The 14,743-nt window shown below is 43.0% G+C and overlaps 2 protein-coding genes across 3 annotated transcripts in view; one reads left to right on the forward strand and one right to left on the reverse strand.

Moving 5' to 3' along the window:
* LOC111159728 (BCL2 like 13) overlaps window positions 1-1,336 on the reverse strand; it is an 82,563-nt gene extending 81,227 nt beyond the window's left edge. The window contains exon 1 of the mRNA XM_022522296.1: window positions 1,240-1,336. The gene's annotated coding sequence lies outside the window, so the exon portion shown is untranslated. The remainder of the gene's footprint in view (window positions 1-1,239) is intronic.
* A 7,794-nt stretch (window positions 1,337-9,130) lies between these two features.
* Window positions 9,131-14,743, forward strand: part of LOC111159822 (ATPase H+ transporting V1 subunit E1) — a 40,368-nt gene continuing 34,755 nt past the window's right edge. Inside the window, exon 1 of one of the 2 annotated variants that reach the window (XM_022522450.1) lies at window positions 9,131-9,299. In XM_022522450.1, coding sequence (XP_022378158.1) covers window positions 9,267-9,299 — 33 coding nt within the window. In that variant the 5' untranslated portion in view covers window positions 9,131-9,266. The remainder of the gene's footprint in view (window positions 9,300-14,743) is intronic. The other variant, XM_022522451.1, reaches the window with a different exon arrangement.

Genomic DNA, 14,743 nt, shown 5'->3' on the forward strand with positions numbered 1-14,743 from the left:
GAAAATAGTACCTGGCTAATCAGAGTAAAAGGAATTTCAAACACCTATTGGCCTATTATCAAATGAAGAGTATTTCCTAAAGGCTTAGTTTCAATTTGCAGGTGCAAATGCGCACTGTGCATTTATCCAACTATGTGTATGAGGTATAAATAGTTTACTACCTACAAAAACGTTTGCTTAATTTTCTGGGAGATAAAAAAAGAAAGTACTAGAAGGGTGTGGCAACTCATCCAAGGTCACAGCAAGTCAGGGCTGAGATCAACATTCTGGTTTACACCAAGCCTCCAGAGAAAATCTTAACAATTTCGCAAACGACTTTATGTTTGTTTTGTTTCACATCATAAAGCAAAAAAGGGGGAGGTTTACGTCGGTTCAGTTTAAAACTTCTAAATAGAGACAGTGAGATAGCTATCTTAAATAAACAAATAAATACTGGTGCGGGGAGTGGTTAAGACAAAAATCCCAGCGGGAGCGTGTGAACAATTGGACAGATCCACCCGATTTTCAACTCAGGTCAAAGCCTCAACTCAAAAAGTCTAAGAGTTTCCCCTGATAGCTAGTTATGAAGGAAAGAAACTTGGAATCTCCCTGGAATAGCGAGAGGATAAAAATCAAACGAAGAAACTCCTTAGTGTAAACTGTATTGCCTCCAAGAATAAGGCAGATTTTTCTGAAAAAATAAGTAATAGTAATGATGGGTGTCAGAACAGCAGTGAATAAAGAATAACAAATTTCTAACAATTTGTGAGAAAAAGCAACTAGGACTAGCAGAGATACTCTAATCATTTTAAACGAATCGCATGAAACCTTTCCCTCAACCAAAAAGTCCAGGATCCCCAGCCTGCTCCTAAAAATGGACACGGGTTTTCCACGTGAAGGTCTTTGTGGGGAAGACGGGCGATGCAGGGCAAGGGCCGAGTTCCTCTGAGCCTCTGGCAGCCCTCTCGGGAAGCCCCGCTCAACAAGCGTCTGCGGGGGTACCACGCGGCACAGGTCCGGTTACAAAGAAATGAACCCCTCAAACTTTGAGAACCCTCGGGCGAAGGAGCACCGGTACACACACACACACACACACACACTCACTGTCACACACTCACTGACACTCACTCACGCGTCGTCGGAACCACTGGGGAGGCGGAGGTTCGGCACAGTCTCTGGACACCTTCCTGCCCAGTGAAATCCGCCTGAGGAGCTGGATAAGGACCCAACTCTGCCTGCCCAGAACCCCACTCCCCTCACCTGGCCCTGGCCCCTTGCCCAAGAAGAGATGGAAGGGGAGGCGGCGGCGGCAGTCGTTTCCGACAGGGTCCCCCAGCGGCGGTGGCTGCTTCGACCCGCGGCCCTAATCTACCGCCGCCGCCATGTTGGAAGGTGAGGTCACCCCCAGCGCGCTTCCGTCACCGCCAGCGTCAGGGCGGGCCTGGGCCTCCTAGAAGCGCCGGAAGAGGGGTGGCTGTGTTCTCCTGAGCGGAAGCATGGATCATAGAGGCCGGGAGGTCTCTTCGCGCAGACATGACGTGGAAGAGCAGACCTCTCTTAATCCCCTCTTACAGGGAGTGGCTCACATCTATGATTCGCGGGGAGGGCGTGGGTTGCGGAGGTATTTGATTACTGGAGGAAAGGAGATGGGATTCTGAGAAGTCAAGCTTGTGGGGAGAGAAGCTGGTGGTTCCCGCGGAAGGGAGCATGGCTGCTTGCACAGAATGTGCTGTGGATGTATTGAACAAATATTGGGGTTTAAGTGTGTGCCAGCGAACGGGGTAGCGAAGCATCAGGAGAGTTCAAGGAAGCTGCCGAGTTCGCAGTCATTTGTCGACTTAAAAAGGTTATTGAAAGTTGGGAACATTTTCTAGCAGTTGAGGGTGAGGTGGGGGTTAAGAGCTCGTTCTAGGCGGAGGGCCCTGCCTGAGCACAGGCACTGGAACGGTAAAGGAAGTCTTCACTAGTACCCATTTTGTTCACAGCACCTGCCTAGCACAGTGCCTAGAACTGGATGTGTGCTAGTGGATGTTTGTTTACTTGAATCCAAGCGTACTTTGGGAGAGTCACTGAATGTATCTTGTTAAGAAGTTGTATCTAGGGGCGCCTGGGTGGCTCAGTGGGTTAAAGCCTCTGCCTTAGGCTCAGGTCGTGATCCCAGAGTTCTGGGATGGAGCCCCGCATTGGGCTCTCTGCTCGGCGGGGAGCCTGCTTCCCTTCCTCTCTCTGCCTGCTTGTGATCTCTGTCTGTCAAATAAGTAAATAAAATCTTAAAAAAAAAAAAGTTGTATCTAAACCATGCTTTAGAGAAACTGAATTGTCTGTAATGTACATGAGATAAATTGAAAGGAGAGCGGTGAAGATGATGAGTTGGAAGACTGTTGGAAGGAGCCAGATCAGAAGTGATAAAAACCTGATGAGGAGTGACTGCTAATGGGTACAAAGTTTTTTGGGGGAGGTGATGAAAATGTTATAATTGATTTTGATAAAAGTCGAACACCCTGTGAATATGCTTTTAAACCATTTAAGTGTATGCTTTAGGGACGCCTGGGTGGCTCAGTTGGTTGGACGACTGCTTTTGGCTCAGGTCATGATCCCAGAGTGCCAGGATTGAGTCCCGCATCGGGCTCCCAGCTCGACGGCGAGTCTGCTTCTCCCTCCCTCGCTCAAGCTCTCTCTTACAGCCTCTCTTTCAAATAAATAAATAAAACCTTTTTTTAAAAAGGTGTATGCTTTAAATAGGTGAGTTGTATGGTATGTGAGTTATATCTCAATAAAGCTGTGGGAAAAAGTGCTGAAAACCTGAACTGATATGAGGTTGGGTGGGAGTGGAAGCAAAAAGGTTGGAGTTGGCGTTACAAGAACTTTAAGCCTGAGCTACTGAGAGAACAGCAGTGCCATTAATAGAGAAATCGGACAGAGATTTTGCAAACAAAGGCTCAGTGAGCTAATAAACCTATTAATTACCTAGTAGTACCTAATAACCTGTTGATAGTTAAATTTCCTCAATTGGCCAAGTAGTGACATATAGTTTTTGTTGTTGTTGTTGTTGTTGTTGTTGTTGTGTTTAAGTAGGCTCTATGCGCAACATGGGGTGTGAACTAAGGACCCTGAGATCAAGAATTGCATGCTTCACTGACTGAACCAGCCTGTTTTTTAAACCAGGATCAAGCATTTGGTCGTTACATCTTTTGTTAGTCTCCTAGTTTTTTTAATAACGTTGACTTTTTCAAGCATGTTCACACAGTGGAAATTATTCAGCAATAAAACAAAAAGGAATAACTGGTATTGTGGAAATTAATCAAAGGAAACATCATTTAAAATAGAGTCATTGGGTGCCTGGCTGACTCCGTTGGAAGAGCATGCAGCTCTCAATCTCAGGGTTATGAGTTGGAGCCCCAGGTTGGTGTAGAAATTGCAAAAAACAAACGAAAAAAACCTTTGAAAATAAATAGGCAGATAAAATAGAGTCAGAAGCCAGAAGGGGGAGCTCTCATGCCCCTCTGTCAACTGCAGATCCAATAGGAAGTGGGTGGAGGATTGGACTCCTGAGGCATGGCTGGCTCAGTCCTTGGAGAATGCCTCTCTTGATATCCAGGTTGTCATTTCCATTCCCTCGTGGGATATGGAGGTTACTTAAAATATAAAATTTTATTAAAAATAAAAATAAGGGGTGCCTGGGTGGCTCACTTGGTTAAGCCTCTGACTTCGGCTCAGTCGTAATCTCAGGGTCCTGGGATCGAGCCCCAAATCAGTCTCTCTGCTCAGCGGGGAGCCTGCTTTCCCCTCTCTCTCTCTGCCTGCCTCTCTGCCTTCTTGTGATCTCTGTCAAATACACAAATAGAATCTTTTTTTAAAAGATTTTATTTATTTGAGAGAGGGAGAATGCAAGTGAGCACAAGCAGGGGTTGGGGGGAAGGGCAGAGGGAGAGGGAGAAGTAGGCTCCCCCCCTGAGCAGGAAGCCTCACATGGGGCTTGATCTCAGGCCTCCAGGATCATGACCTGAGCTGAAGGCAGGTGCCCAACTGACTGAGCTACCCAGGTCCTTTAGTCTATGCAGTTCATTGTATGTACATTTTTTTTTAATTTTAAGATTTTAAAAAAGATTTTATTTATTTATTTGACAGAGAGAGAGAAAGAGAGAGAGAGAGAGCCAGAGAGGGAACACAAGCAGGGTGCGTGGGAGAGGGAGAAGCAGGCTTCCAGCAGGGACCCTGATGTGGGCTTGATCCTAGGACCCTGGGATCATGACCTGAGCCAAGGGCAGATGGTTAAAGACTGAGCCACCCAGGCACTTCTAATTTTAAGATTTTACTTATTTGTCAGAAAAAGAGAGAGCAGGCAGAGGGAGAAGCAGGCTCCCTGCTGAGCAGGGAGCCCAGTGAAGGACTCGATCCCAGGACCTTGGAATTATGACTCAACTGACTGAGACACCCAGGTGTCCCATATGTAAATTTTTTTAAAAAGTCACATAAAAAAATTCTCTGTGGTTTTGTTAACCAATCAGGTATGTGATTAAGTTAATTTCTTTCAAATTGTTTTCAGTTTTAATATTTCCTTTTGTATTTTATTTTTTGAATGCATACTATAAGGATAAAACAGAGGTCAATGGAGCAGAATAGGAAGTCCAGAATGGACAATTGATTTTTGACAGACATGTCAAGACAATTTAATGGGGAAAGGAATAGTCTTTTCAGCAAATGGTGTAAAATAATATAATCCTTTTACAGAAATTATTTTACTTTAACCACACAGCAGTTTATGGGTTTGGGGCCTTTTTTTTTTTTTTTTTTTTGACAGATCTTCTAAATTATACAGAATCCTAGCATGTAGCCTGATGTGATTATAAAATCTAAAGCCAAAAAAAATTATAAATAAAATCTAAACTCTAGACACAAGTCATTTTATTCATTCTCCTTCATCAGTTAGTTACTGAAGCCCTACTATGTACCAGGCAATGTGCTAGATGCCAGCAAAAGAAAGTGGTAAGTAGGTCAGACACGGTCTCTGTTGTGAAACCAACATTTTCATTGGAAAACCAGGCAAAAACCTAAAAAAAAGAGAAAAAAAAAACAAAATAATTAAACATTATGGCATGTCCTGAGGTTAACAAGGGGCTGGGAGAGAAAGGAAGGTGAAAGATTGCTTATCAAAAGCACTCTCAGGGCGCCTGGGTGGCTCAGTTGGTTAAAGCCTCTGCCTTCAGCTCAGGTCATGATCCTGGGGTCCTGGGATCGAGCCCCGCATCAGGGCTAGGCAGGGAGCCTGCTTCCTCTTCTCTCTCTGCCTGCCTCTCTGCCTACTTGTGATCTCTGTCTGTCAAATAAATAAATAAAACCTGTAAAAAGGAAAAAAAGAAAAAGAAAAGAAGAGCACTCTCTAAGGAGGTGATATTTTAAGTTGAGACCTTAAAGAATGAAAAGCTAAGTGATGGTGTATGAAAAGAATTCAGGCAAAGAGCTTGGTGTTTTCCAGGAACTGAAAAGTAAAGCTATAGGGTGGTGAGCAAAGGGAAGAAGAGTAATGAGGTCAGACAAGTAAGCTAAGGCCAGATCGGGCAGCGCTCACACAAACCATGTGAGGTGTGAAGTGTTCAGAAGCAGACGGAAGCCATTTGAGGATTATAAATTGGGAAGCGGCTAGATGCCAGCTGGGTTTTAAACCACTCTTTCTGTTGTGTGGAAAATTGGTTGTAAAAGGGTAGGAAGTGCAAGCACCTAAGTCAGAGTTTCACTATTTTCTGGTCTCATTTGTTTTTCTTCTTGAGATTAATTCTTCAAGTGGCGCCTGGTTGGCTCAGTCAGTAGAGCGTGTGACTCTTGGACTCAGCATTGTGAGTTGGAGCCCCACATTTGGTATAGAAATTACTTAAAATCTTAAACAAAAACAAAAACAACCCACCCAATTCTTCAGCATTCAAAGACACAGATGATTTACATTTTTTAAAATTTATTTTTAGTAAAATAAAGCCCGAGGGCCTTGAACCCCCTACCCTAAGATTGTTTAACTGACTGAGCCACCCAAGGAACCCCCACCCCCAGCTGCAACATCCCACCCCCAACCACAACCCACCCCCCCACCGCACCCCACCTTACCCTCTTCAGGCAAAGAAGTTCAAGCCTTAGTTTATTCTGCTGATTCAATTTCTGAAGCCACAGACCGAAGTGTCAGCTTGGGAGCAGGTGAAGCAATCTACACAGAAAACATCTCTTTGTGACTAACCTGACAGGAATCTAGGACAGTGATTTTGTGAAGCCATAAGTAAATAGGCGTATCTAGGAGTGGGATTTTTGGAATTTATCTGAAAAACTTTTAATAAAGCTTCTTCACAAGACCTAAAATAATATAGGAGGAAATTGGATTTGGAAAACTACTAACTAGTTAATCTTTTATTGTACTTATAATAAGTTTTTCTCTCCAGAGACTGTCTCTATGAATTTTATCATATTCTTATCAGACAGGACCTGGCCCATTCCTTGGTGAATCAGCAAAATAACTGCAGAAACCAGTTGTAAAGAGCATTAACATAGGGGAGGGGACAGCTGCACAAAAAGTAATGTTAATTATATCTGTAACACCATTTATTTTGCTTTAGAAATGAAGTCTTAAGGGGTGCCTGGGTGGCTCAGTGGGTTAAAGCCTCTGCTTTCTGCTCGGGTCATGATCTCAGGGTCCTGGGATCAAGCCCCACATTGGGCTCTCTGTTCAGCAGGGAGCCTGCTTCCCCCTCTCCGTCTGCCTGTCTCTCTGCCTGCTTGTGATCTCTGCCTGTCAAAATAAGTAAATATTTAAAAAAAAATGAAGTCTTAAAGCAAATGTTGCAAATGTTAATTGTTAATTCTGGGTGGTGGTACATGGTACATGAATATTTAAATTATTCTTTGTACTTTTCTATATTTTTTATTCTCTCAAAGTAATAATAAATAAATCATAAAAATCAGCACACTGTTTTCCAGAAACCAAAAGCACATTGATCTGGACAGTGCTATGTCTCTTCCAGACATTAATTTCACAATGATTAGACATGTGGCATTAGATTGCTGCTCCTACTCCCCCAGTTATTTGCAGAACACTGTAAAAATAAATGGGAGGAAGAATTATAATCCAAATGAGTGACCTAGGGATGCTAGAAGGAGGCATCCTGGAACTCTGTCTTCTGGAACGGCAAAAAATGAAGTTATCAATGCAGAAACTAACAGGATGAGAGAAATAAGCCTATCAACTTGTTTAGTTCAGTCGATAAGAATATTGATCAAGGGGCACCTGGGTGGCTCAGTTGGTTGGGCATCTGTCTTCAGCTCTGGTCATGATCTCAGGGTCCTGGGATCAAGCCCCGCATCGGGCTCTCTGCTCAGCGGGGAGCCTGCTTCCCCCTCTCTCTCTGCCTGACTCTCTGCCTACTTGTGATCTCTCTTTCTCTATCAAATAAATAAATAAAATCTTAAAAAAAATGTCACTCTCAGGAAAGACAAAGTCTGAGGAACCATCCCGTATTAAAGGAGACTAAAAGGGGCATCTGGATGGCACAGCTGATTGATTAAGCATCAGACTTTTGGTTTTGGCTCAGGTCATGATCTCCCGGTTGTGGGATTGAGCGCCTGAGCTTTGCACTCAACGAGGAGTCTGTTTAAGACTCTCTCTCCCTCTGCTTCTCCCCCCTGCTCAAGCTCTCTCTCTCTCTCTCTCTCTCAAACAAATAAATCTTGGGGGAAAAAAAAAAGACTATAGAAAAGACATGACAATTACTACAACAGGTGACCCTGTACTGGGTTCAGGATGAGAAAAAAATTTCTACAAAGGTTATCAGTAGGGCATATGGCAAAATCTGATTATAAACTTGTTTAATTTCCTGTATTTGATTAATGAAAAGTGATACAGCCAAATAGCAAAATGTTAACAATTGGTGAATCTAGGTGAATGCAGTTTATTGCACTATTCTTACAGCTCATTATATTTGAAATTTCTTCAAAATAAAAAGTTGGTAATAGGGACGCCTGGGTGGCTCAGTTGGTTAAGCAGCTGCCTTCGGCTCAGGTCATGATCCCAGCGTCCTGGGATCGAGTCCCACAACGGGCTCCTTGCTCATCAGGGAGCCTGCTTCTCCCTCTGCCTCTGCCTGCCATTCTGTCTGCCTGTGCTTGCTCTCTCTCCCTCTCTCTCTCTGACAAATAATTAAATAAAATCTTTAAAATATTAATAAAAAAAAAAAAGATTCTCTCTCTAAAAAAAAAAAAAAAAGTTGGTAATAAAAATACGTGTACCCTGACGCCTGGGTTGCTCAGTCCATTAAGCGTTTGCCTTCAGCTCAGGTCATGATCCCAGAGTCCTGGGATCCAGTCTGGCTTGGGGCTCCTTGCTCAGCGGGGAGCCTGCTTCTCCCTGTGCCTGCTGCCTGCTCTGCTCTGCTGCTCTCCCTGCTTGTGGGCGCTCTGACAAATTAATTAACTAATTAATTTTTTAAAAAGCAAAGGTTGAGTAACTGTCACACCCAGGAAATTTAGGGGACATGACAATTAAATAAAACGCAGTATCCTAGATGGGATCCTGGAAAAGAAAATGAGCATTAGGTTAAAACTAAGGAAACTTGACTAATTATGGACTTGAGTCAATATTGTTTATTTAATTATCAATATTATTTAATTAATTTTAACAAATGTGCCATACGAATATATTAATGATACGGGAATCTGTGTGTGCCGGGGAGAAAGATACATGAAAACTCTCTGCTCTATCTGCTTAATTTTTCTGTAAATCTGTAACTGTTCTAAAAATAAAATCTCTTAATAAATAAAATATTGGTGAATTTGTTTTCATTAAGGCCAGGAAAGCAAAAAAAAAAAAATTTGATTGGAAGTAAATAATTAAATTTTAAAAAATATGCAAGGGCTCTAAGGCTAGAAAAATACACAGAATTCGGCTAATTTCAGACGCTTGAATTCCTGAACCTTCACTCCTACTGAGGGATACGTCGCTGAGGAAAACAACTCAGAAATCACGAGCCAGCTGTGAAACGGATTGGAACTGTGCTGGGAACAGGCCGCCAGAGCCGGCGCCCGGACACGGGGCGGGTCCAGGCCGAGACTTCCCGGGACTCGTTCTCTTTCCACTGGCTGAGAAAGCTCACATGGCTGGGCTGCGCGGTCACCTGACAGGAACCGGAAGTCGGAGTTATAAAGCGAAGGAAGCCGATAGCCCCACTGCATTTTCTTTCTTCCTCTTCGTTCCGCTACCCCCTTCCAGTGTAAGCTAGAGCCAGTGGGGCCTCCGGCCTAGCCCAGCTTTCGTTATGGCCCTCAGCGATGCTGACGTGCAAAAGCAGGTGAGGACTTGCGGTTGCGTCTGGCGAACTCGTAGCGCGGGTCCGGGGGTGGCGAACTGGAACCTGGCGGCTCAGGGAGGACGCCGGCCTAGGGCGGCCCAGATACCCGAGGAGGGTCCCCCAAGTCTCGGGGGCTTCGTGGGCTCTCTGCAGGAGAGGGATTTGACCCACAGCTCCTCTGTCTTCACTGGGGTTTTGTGCGCCGCTGCCATGAATGTGCTGGCTTTTTGGTTCGCACCTCGGCGTTCCCTATTTTCTCAGGGTACTAGCTGTGGTTGTTAGAGCTGAGAATTGAAAATAGGGTTGAGATGCAAAACGAGTGCAAGGATTGGGAACCTTGTTTTCACCTGTTTTTTTAACCTTGAGGGAAGGGTTTGCAGTACGATAGAGAATGCTGACGGGAGAGAGTTGCTTTCAATGTTGTTTTGAGGTCATTCATTGAATTCATTGTTAATCTTCATTTTGGAAGGAATTGTAATGGTTGGTCTCTCACTAGTGTGTACGTTAATGTTTATTAATAATCAGAATATCTTTCGTACATTTATGAACCGCAGCGCCAGTGTTTGGCATAAAGAAAGTCAAGGTTAATGGAAAAAAATACGGAAAGCTAGACCTACATCATTTTTGCAAGTGTATCAGTCCTGGGGAGCTTTGGGGTTTTTGTTTCTTTGTTTTTTGTTTAATGTGCCATACCTTCAAGCTGTAGTCATTAATAAAGTTAGAACTCAAAAGACTCCCAGGATAATATATTGGCATTGATAGGCCTCTAACAAACATGGGAAAAAGTGGTTTCCATTTGCCCTGCCACAGATACTCTGAAACTAGGGTCCTTGAATTTAGTAGTTATATTGCCAATAGATTTTTCAGAGAAGGAATCTTTACGTAGTTTAGAGAACTAAGTCTATTTCTTTTTGAAGTACTAGGAAAATTTTCTGACTAAAGCTCGCTCACTGGCTTATGAATCTTCTTAAATGAGCAATGAAATGTTTTTTTCCCTGGATATTTCTATTTCCTAGAAAATGAGTTGGCGGGGTGCCTGGGTGGCTGAGTGGGTTAAACCTCTGCTTTTGGCTCAGGTCATGATCTCAGGGTCCTGGGATGGAGCCCCCCATCGCATCCGGCTCTCTGCTCAGCAGGGAGCCTGCTTTCCCCTCTCTCTCTGCCTGCCTCTCTGCCTACTTGTGATAGAAAAAAAAGAAAATGAGTTGGCATTTTATTCTTAATCTGATGTGCATAAGAAAAGTGGAGTGTTTGTTCATCGGTGGTCTTGTGCTAATAATCACAGAGGGGAAATCGTGTGACAAAAATAGCATCTATGGAGAAGATTAAGAAATCTTACAGTAGTCTTACAAAACAATGGGGCTTTTATGTTTATCACCACTGCTTCTGATTTTTACTATAGGAAAAACTTGGTGCAGTGGAAAAAGTACAGTGTTCTCCACATCTTCTAGTAGTCACAGTTAAAATGCTGATTCTCTTTTTCCGCTTGTTCCTTCATCATCCCTCTTACCCGTTAGTTACAATATATTGAAGAATAGGGCTTCCCCAGGAAAAATATAAAGTGGTGTATTTCCTTGGAATCTAAACCAAAACCATTTTTTCTTTCTATAAAATTTGAAAGATGAAGGAATCTGTGGTCTCTGCCCATCTACACTACACATAAGCCCCGAAAGGGCAGTGTGTTTTTGTTCCCTGTATACTCAGCAGTGAATGGACAAGGTACAAGCGCATAAGTGCTTATAAATTGTGGATTCCTTGACTTCTTCCCATTGTATTAAAATATTTATATTTGCCTTTTTGTCTGGGGAGTATGGTTATTTACTTTAGCCAGTATTTGAAGGAATCTGATTTCAAAAAACTTAAAATCCAGTAGGGTTAGCAGGAAGATGAAAAGTATCTTTTAAAGGCCAGATTTTTCTGCCTTAGGGTTGGAGTTAAATGTCCTGAAGAGTTAACTATTTTTCTTATTGGAACTCTTGAAGACGGAATATGATCATGTTGGCTGTAAACAGCCTTCTCTGACCTGGTTTAAAATGACTGTTTTGCTTTAGGCTGTGCTGATCTAGTCAAATCCAGTAGTAGAGGGTCCAGCATGAGTGATAAAGGCAGATAATGCAGGTTTGAATCAGTGTTCACCTGTACAGGCCCAGTGTGCCTTGTAGCATTTATAAACACCTGTTTTGATTACTGTATTTACTTTTAAAATTCCAAACTGAGTTCAGTAAGGCTTCACACTGAACTTGTGGAGATACCATTCCTTTTTTTTTTTTAATGTTACAAAGATACTTTTTTTTTTTTTTTAATTTATTTATTAGAGAGAAAGAGCGTGCGCGAGTGCACATGAGAGGGGAGAAGGTCAGAGGGAGAACCAGACTCCCCATGGAGCTGGGAGGCTGATGGGGGACTTGATCTCCGGACTCTAGGATCATGACCTGAGCCGAAGGCAGTTGCTTAACCAACTGAGCCACCCAGGTGCTCCTGGAGATACCGTTCCTTACCATGAACACACACACACAATGGCGGGGGGGGGAATGCTAATCCTTTTAGCAAGGTCACAGTGATTTTCTATACAAGATGCCTCTGGATTAGGTACCCCAAATATTTTAAGGCCTGAGATTTCATAAGTATTGTATTACCTATGAAATAGATTTTGATTATCATAATTATTTTGGGTCCTCAAGCATAGGGTAGTTGCTAAGAATTTTGACAAAAAAGAAATCTCTTTCAAACCATACTGTTTGTTTTTTTTTTAAGACTTTAATGCCACGAGGTTTTATTATTAATGTTTTTTTATTTTTAAAAATATTTATTAGAGAGTGTATGCATGTGAGAGAGCACAAGTTGGGGTGGGGGCAGAGGGAGAGGGAGAAGTAGACTCCCTGCTGAGCAGACACGAGGCTCCTCCCAAGACCTTGGGATTATGACCTGAGCGGAAGGCAGACACTTAACCAACTGAGCCACCAAGGTGCCCCATCAATGCCCTTTTTATTTTATTTAAGATTTTATTTATTCATTTGATAGAGAGCACAAGGAAGGGGAGTGGAAGCAGGAGAAGCAGACACCCCGCTGAGCAGGAAACCGCCCCCCCCCATGCAGGGTTGATCCCACCTGAACCAAAGGCTGACACTTAACTGATTGAGCCACCCAGGTACCCCTATCAATGCCTTTTTAAAGAAAAATGTATAAAACACATAACAAAACTTACTCATCTTAACCATTTTTAACTGTACAGTTCAGTAGTGTTAAGTATGTTCACATTATTTTAAAACACATCCTAACTCACTTTTGTACACCTGTGTGTACATTAGATTTATGATATCTTTGTAGTATGTGGAGAAGTGGGAATTGTTTCCAGATTGTTAAACTCTAGAAAGTACTTGGACTATCTCAGGAGGCTTAAAATACCAACAGGTTGTCATTCATTCACAAATGTTTCTTGAACACCCCCTTTAGGGGCAGTCGTTCCATGTTCTGGTGTTATGGTGATGTAAAAAATAAGATCTCAGGGGTGCCTGGGTAGCTCAGTAAGTTAAGCCTCTCTGCCTTCGGCTCCGGTCATGATCTCAGGGTTCTGGGATTGAGCCCCACATCGGGCTCTCTGCTCAACAGGGAGCCTGCTTCCCCCCACCCCTGCCTGCCTCTGTGCCTACTTTTGATCTCTCTCTGTCAAATAAATAAAATCTTTAAAAAAAAATAAGATCTCAGTACTCATGAAGCTTACTTTAAGTGGGAGAATTAATGAACACAGTGAATTAGGGACTCCTGGGTGGTTCAGTTAGTTAAGCATCTGACTTTTGATTTTGGCTCAAGTCATCATCTCAGGGTCGTGAGATAGAGCCCTGCTTAGGGCTCCAAGCTCAGCTCAGAATCAGCTTGAGATTCTCTCTTTCCCTCTGCCCCCTACCCCTTCATGTTCACTCTTTTTCTCTCAAATAAAGTCCTTTTTTTTTTTAAGATTTATTTATTTATTTATTTGACAGACAGTAGTAGGCAAGTAGGCAGAGAGAGAGGAGGAAACAGGCTCCTCGCTGAGCAGAGAGCCCGATGCGGGGCTCGATCCCGGGACTCTGGGATCATGACCTGAGCCGAAGGCAGAGGCTTTAACCCACTGAGCCACCCAGGCGCCCCAAATAAAGTCTTTTTTTTAAAAAAATAAAATAAAAGCAGTGATGATTGGGGCGCCTGGGTGACTCAGTGGGTTAAAGCCTCTGCCTTCGGCTCAGGTCATGATCCCAGAGTCCCGGGATCGAGCCCCGCATCGGGCTCTCTGCTCAGCGAGGAGCCTGTTTCCTCCTCTCTCTTTCTGCCTGCCTCTCTGCCTACTTGTGATAAATAAAATCTTTAAAAAAAACAAACAGTGATGAATAACCTAGAGATTATTGGTATTTTTAAAAATCATGTTCCTTTTTTTTAATTTGTCATTTCTTTCAGATAGGGCCCTTATGAAATGAAACAACCAGAGAGTTTGATTAGCTATAGTATTTGTATATTCACATGGGTGTATTTTACATCTTCCACTAAAGGTCGTACTTCATTTGCTGGTCTAAAAACAAAAAAAAACCACTTCATTTATGAGTCCAAATTGGATCACTGTCCCTAGGCCCCAGAAGACTTCAGTGGACTTTATTCTCTGATTGTAGCCAGAGAAGCCTTTTAACAACTACCTTGCCTTATAGTCAAATAAAATAAATAAAATCTTTAAAAGAAAAAAAAGTTTAGGAAGAGGAAGTGCAGGGTACCCTAGGTGCACATTGGTGAGAAGTTCAGAAGAGATTTTCCAAAGGAGGTGACAGTTAAGCAGCTGAATCCCAAGAAGTTAGCCAGGTGAAGGGAGGGAGAAGAGTATTCCAAGTGGAAGGAGCAGCATGTTTGAAATCTTGGAAATGAGGAAGAGAGTGGTGAACTCAAGGAACAGAAAAACTGAAATAAGTTTAGTAGACAGGAACCAAGAGTCTGAAGAGTGGCAAATGGTAAAGTAAATGTTTCATATGATGTTGGCAAGGTGAGCATTGACCAGATCACGTACCTTCTAAAATCTTTGCGCTTTATCATAAAGTGGGGGGGGGGTGTGATACATGATGAAACAGGCATTTTTATTTTTATTTTTTTGAAGATTTTATTTATATGAGAGAGAGAAGGCATGAGCAGCAGATAGGGGCAAAGGGAGAGGGGGAAACAGATTCCCTGCTGAGAAGGAAGCCCAATGCAGGACTCCCATCGCAGGACTTTGGGATCATGACCTGGGCCAAAGGCAGATGCTTAACAGACTGAGCACCCCCAGACTCCTGAAACAGGCATTTTTTTTTTTTTAAAGATTTTATTTATTTTATTTATTTGACAGAGAGATCACAAGTGGAGAGGCAGGCAGAGAGAGAGGAGGAAGCAGGCTCCCTACCAAGCAGAGAGCCCGATGCGGCTCGATCCCAGGACCCCGAGATCATGAC

The sequence above is a fragment of the Enhydra lutris genome, unplaced genomic scaffold, assembly GCF_002288905.1.
Source record: "Enhydra lutris kenyoni isolate GAN:26980312 unplaced genomic scaffold, ASM228890v2 scaffoldscaffold69, whole genome shotgun sequence".
Classification (NCBI taxonomy): domain Eukaryota; kingdom Metazoa; phylum Chordata; class Mammalia; order Carnivora; family Mustelidae; genus Enhydra; species Enhydra lutris.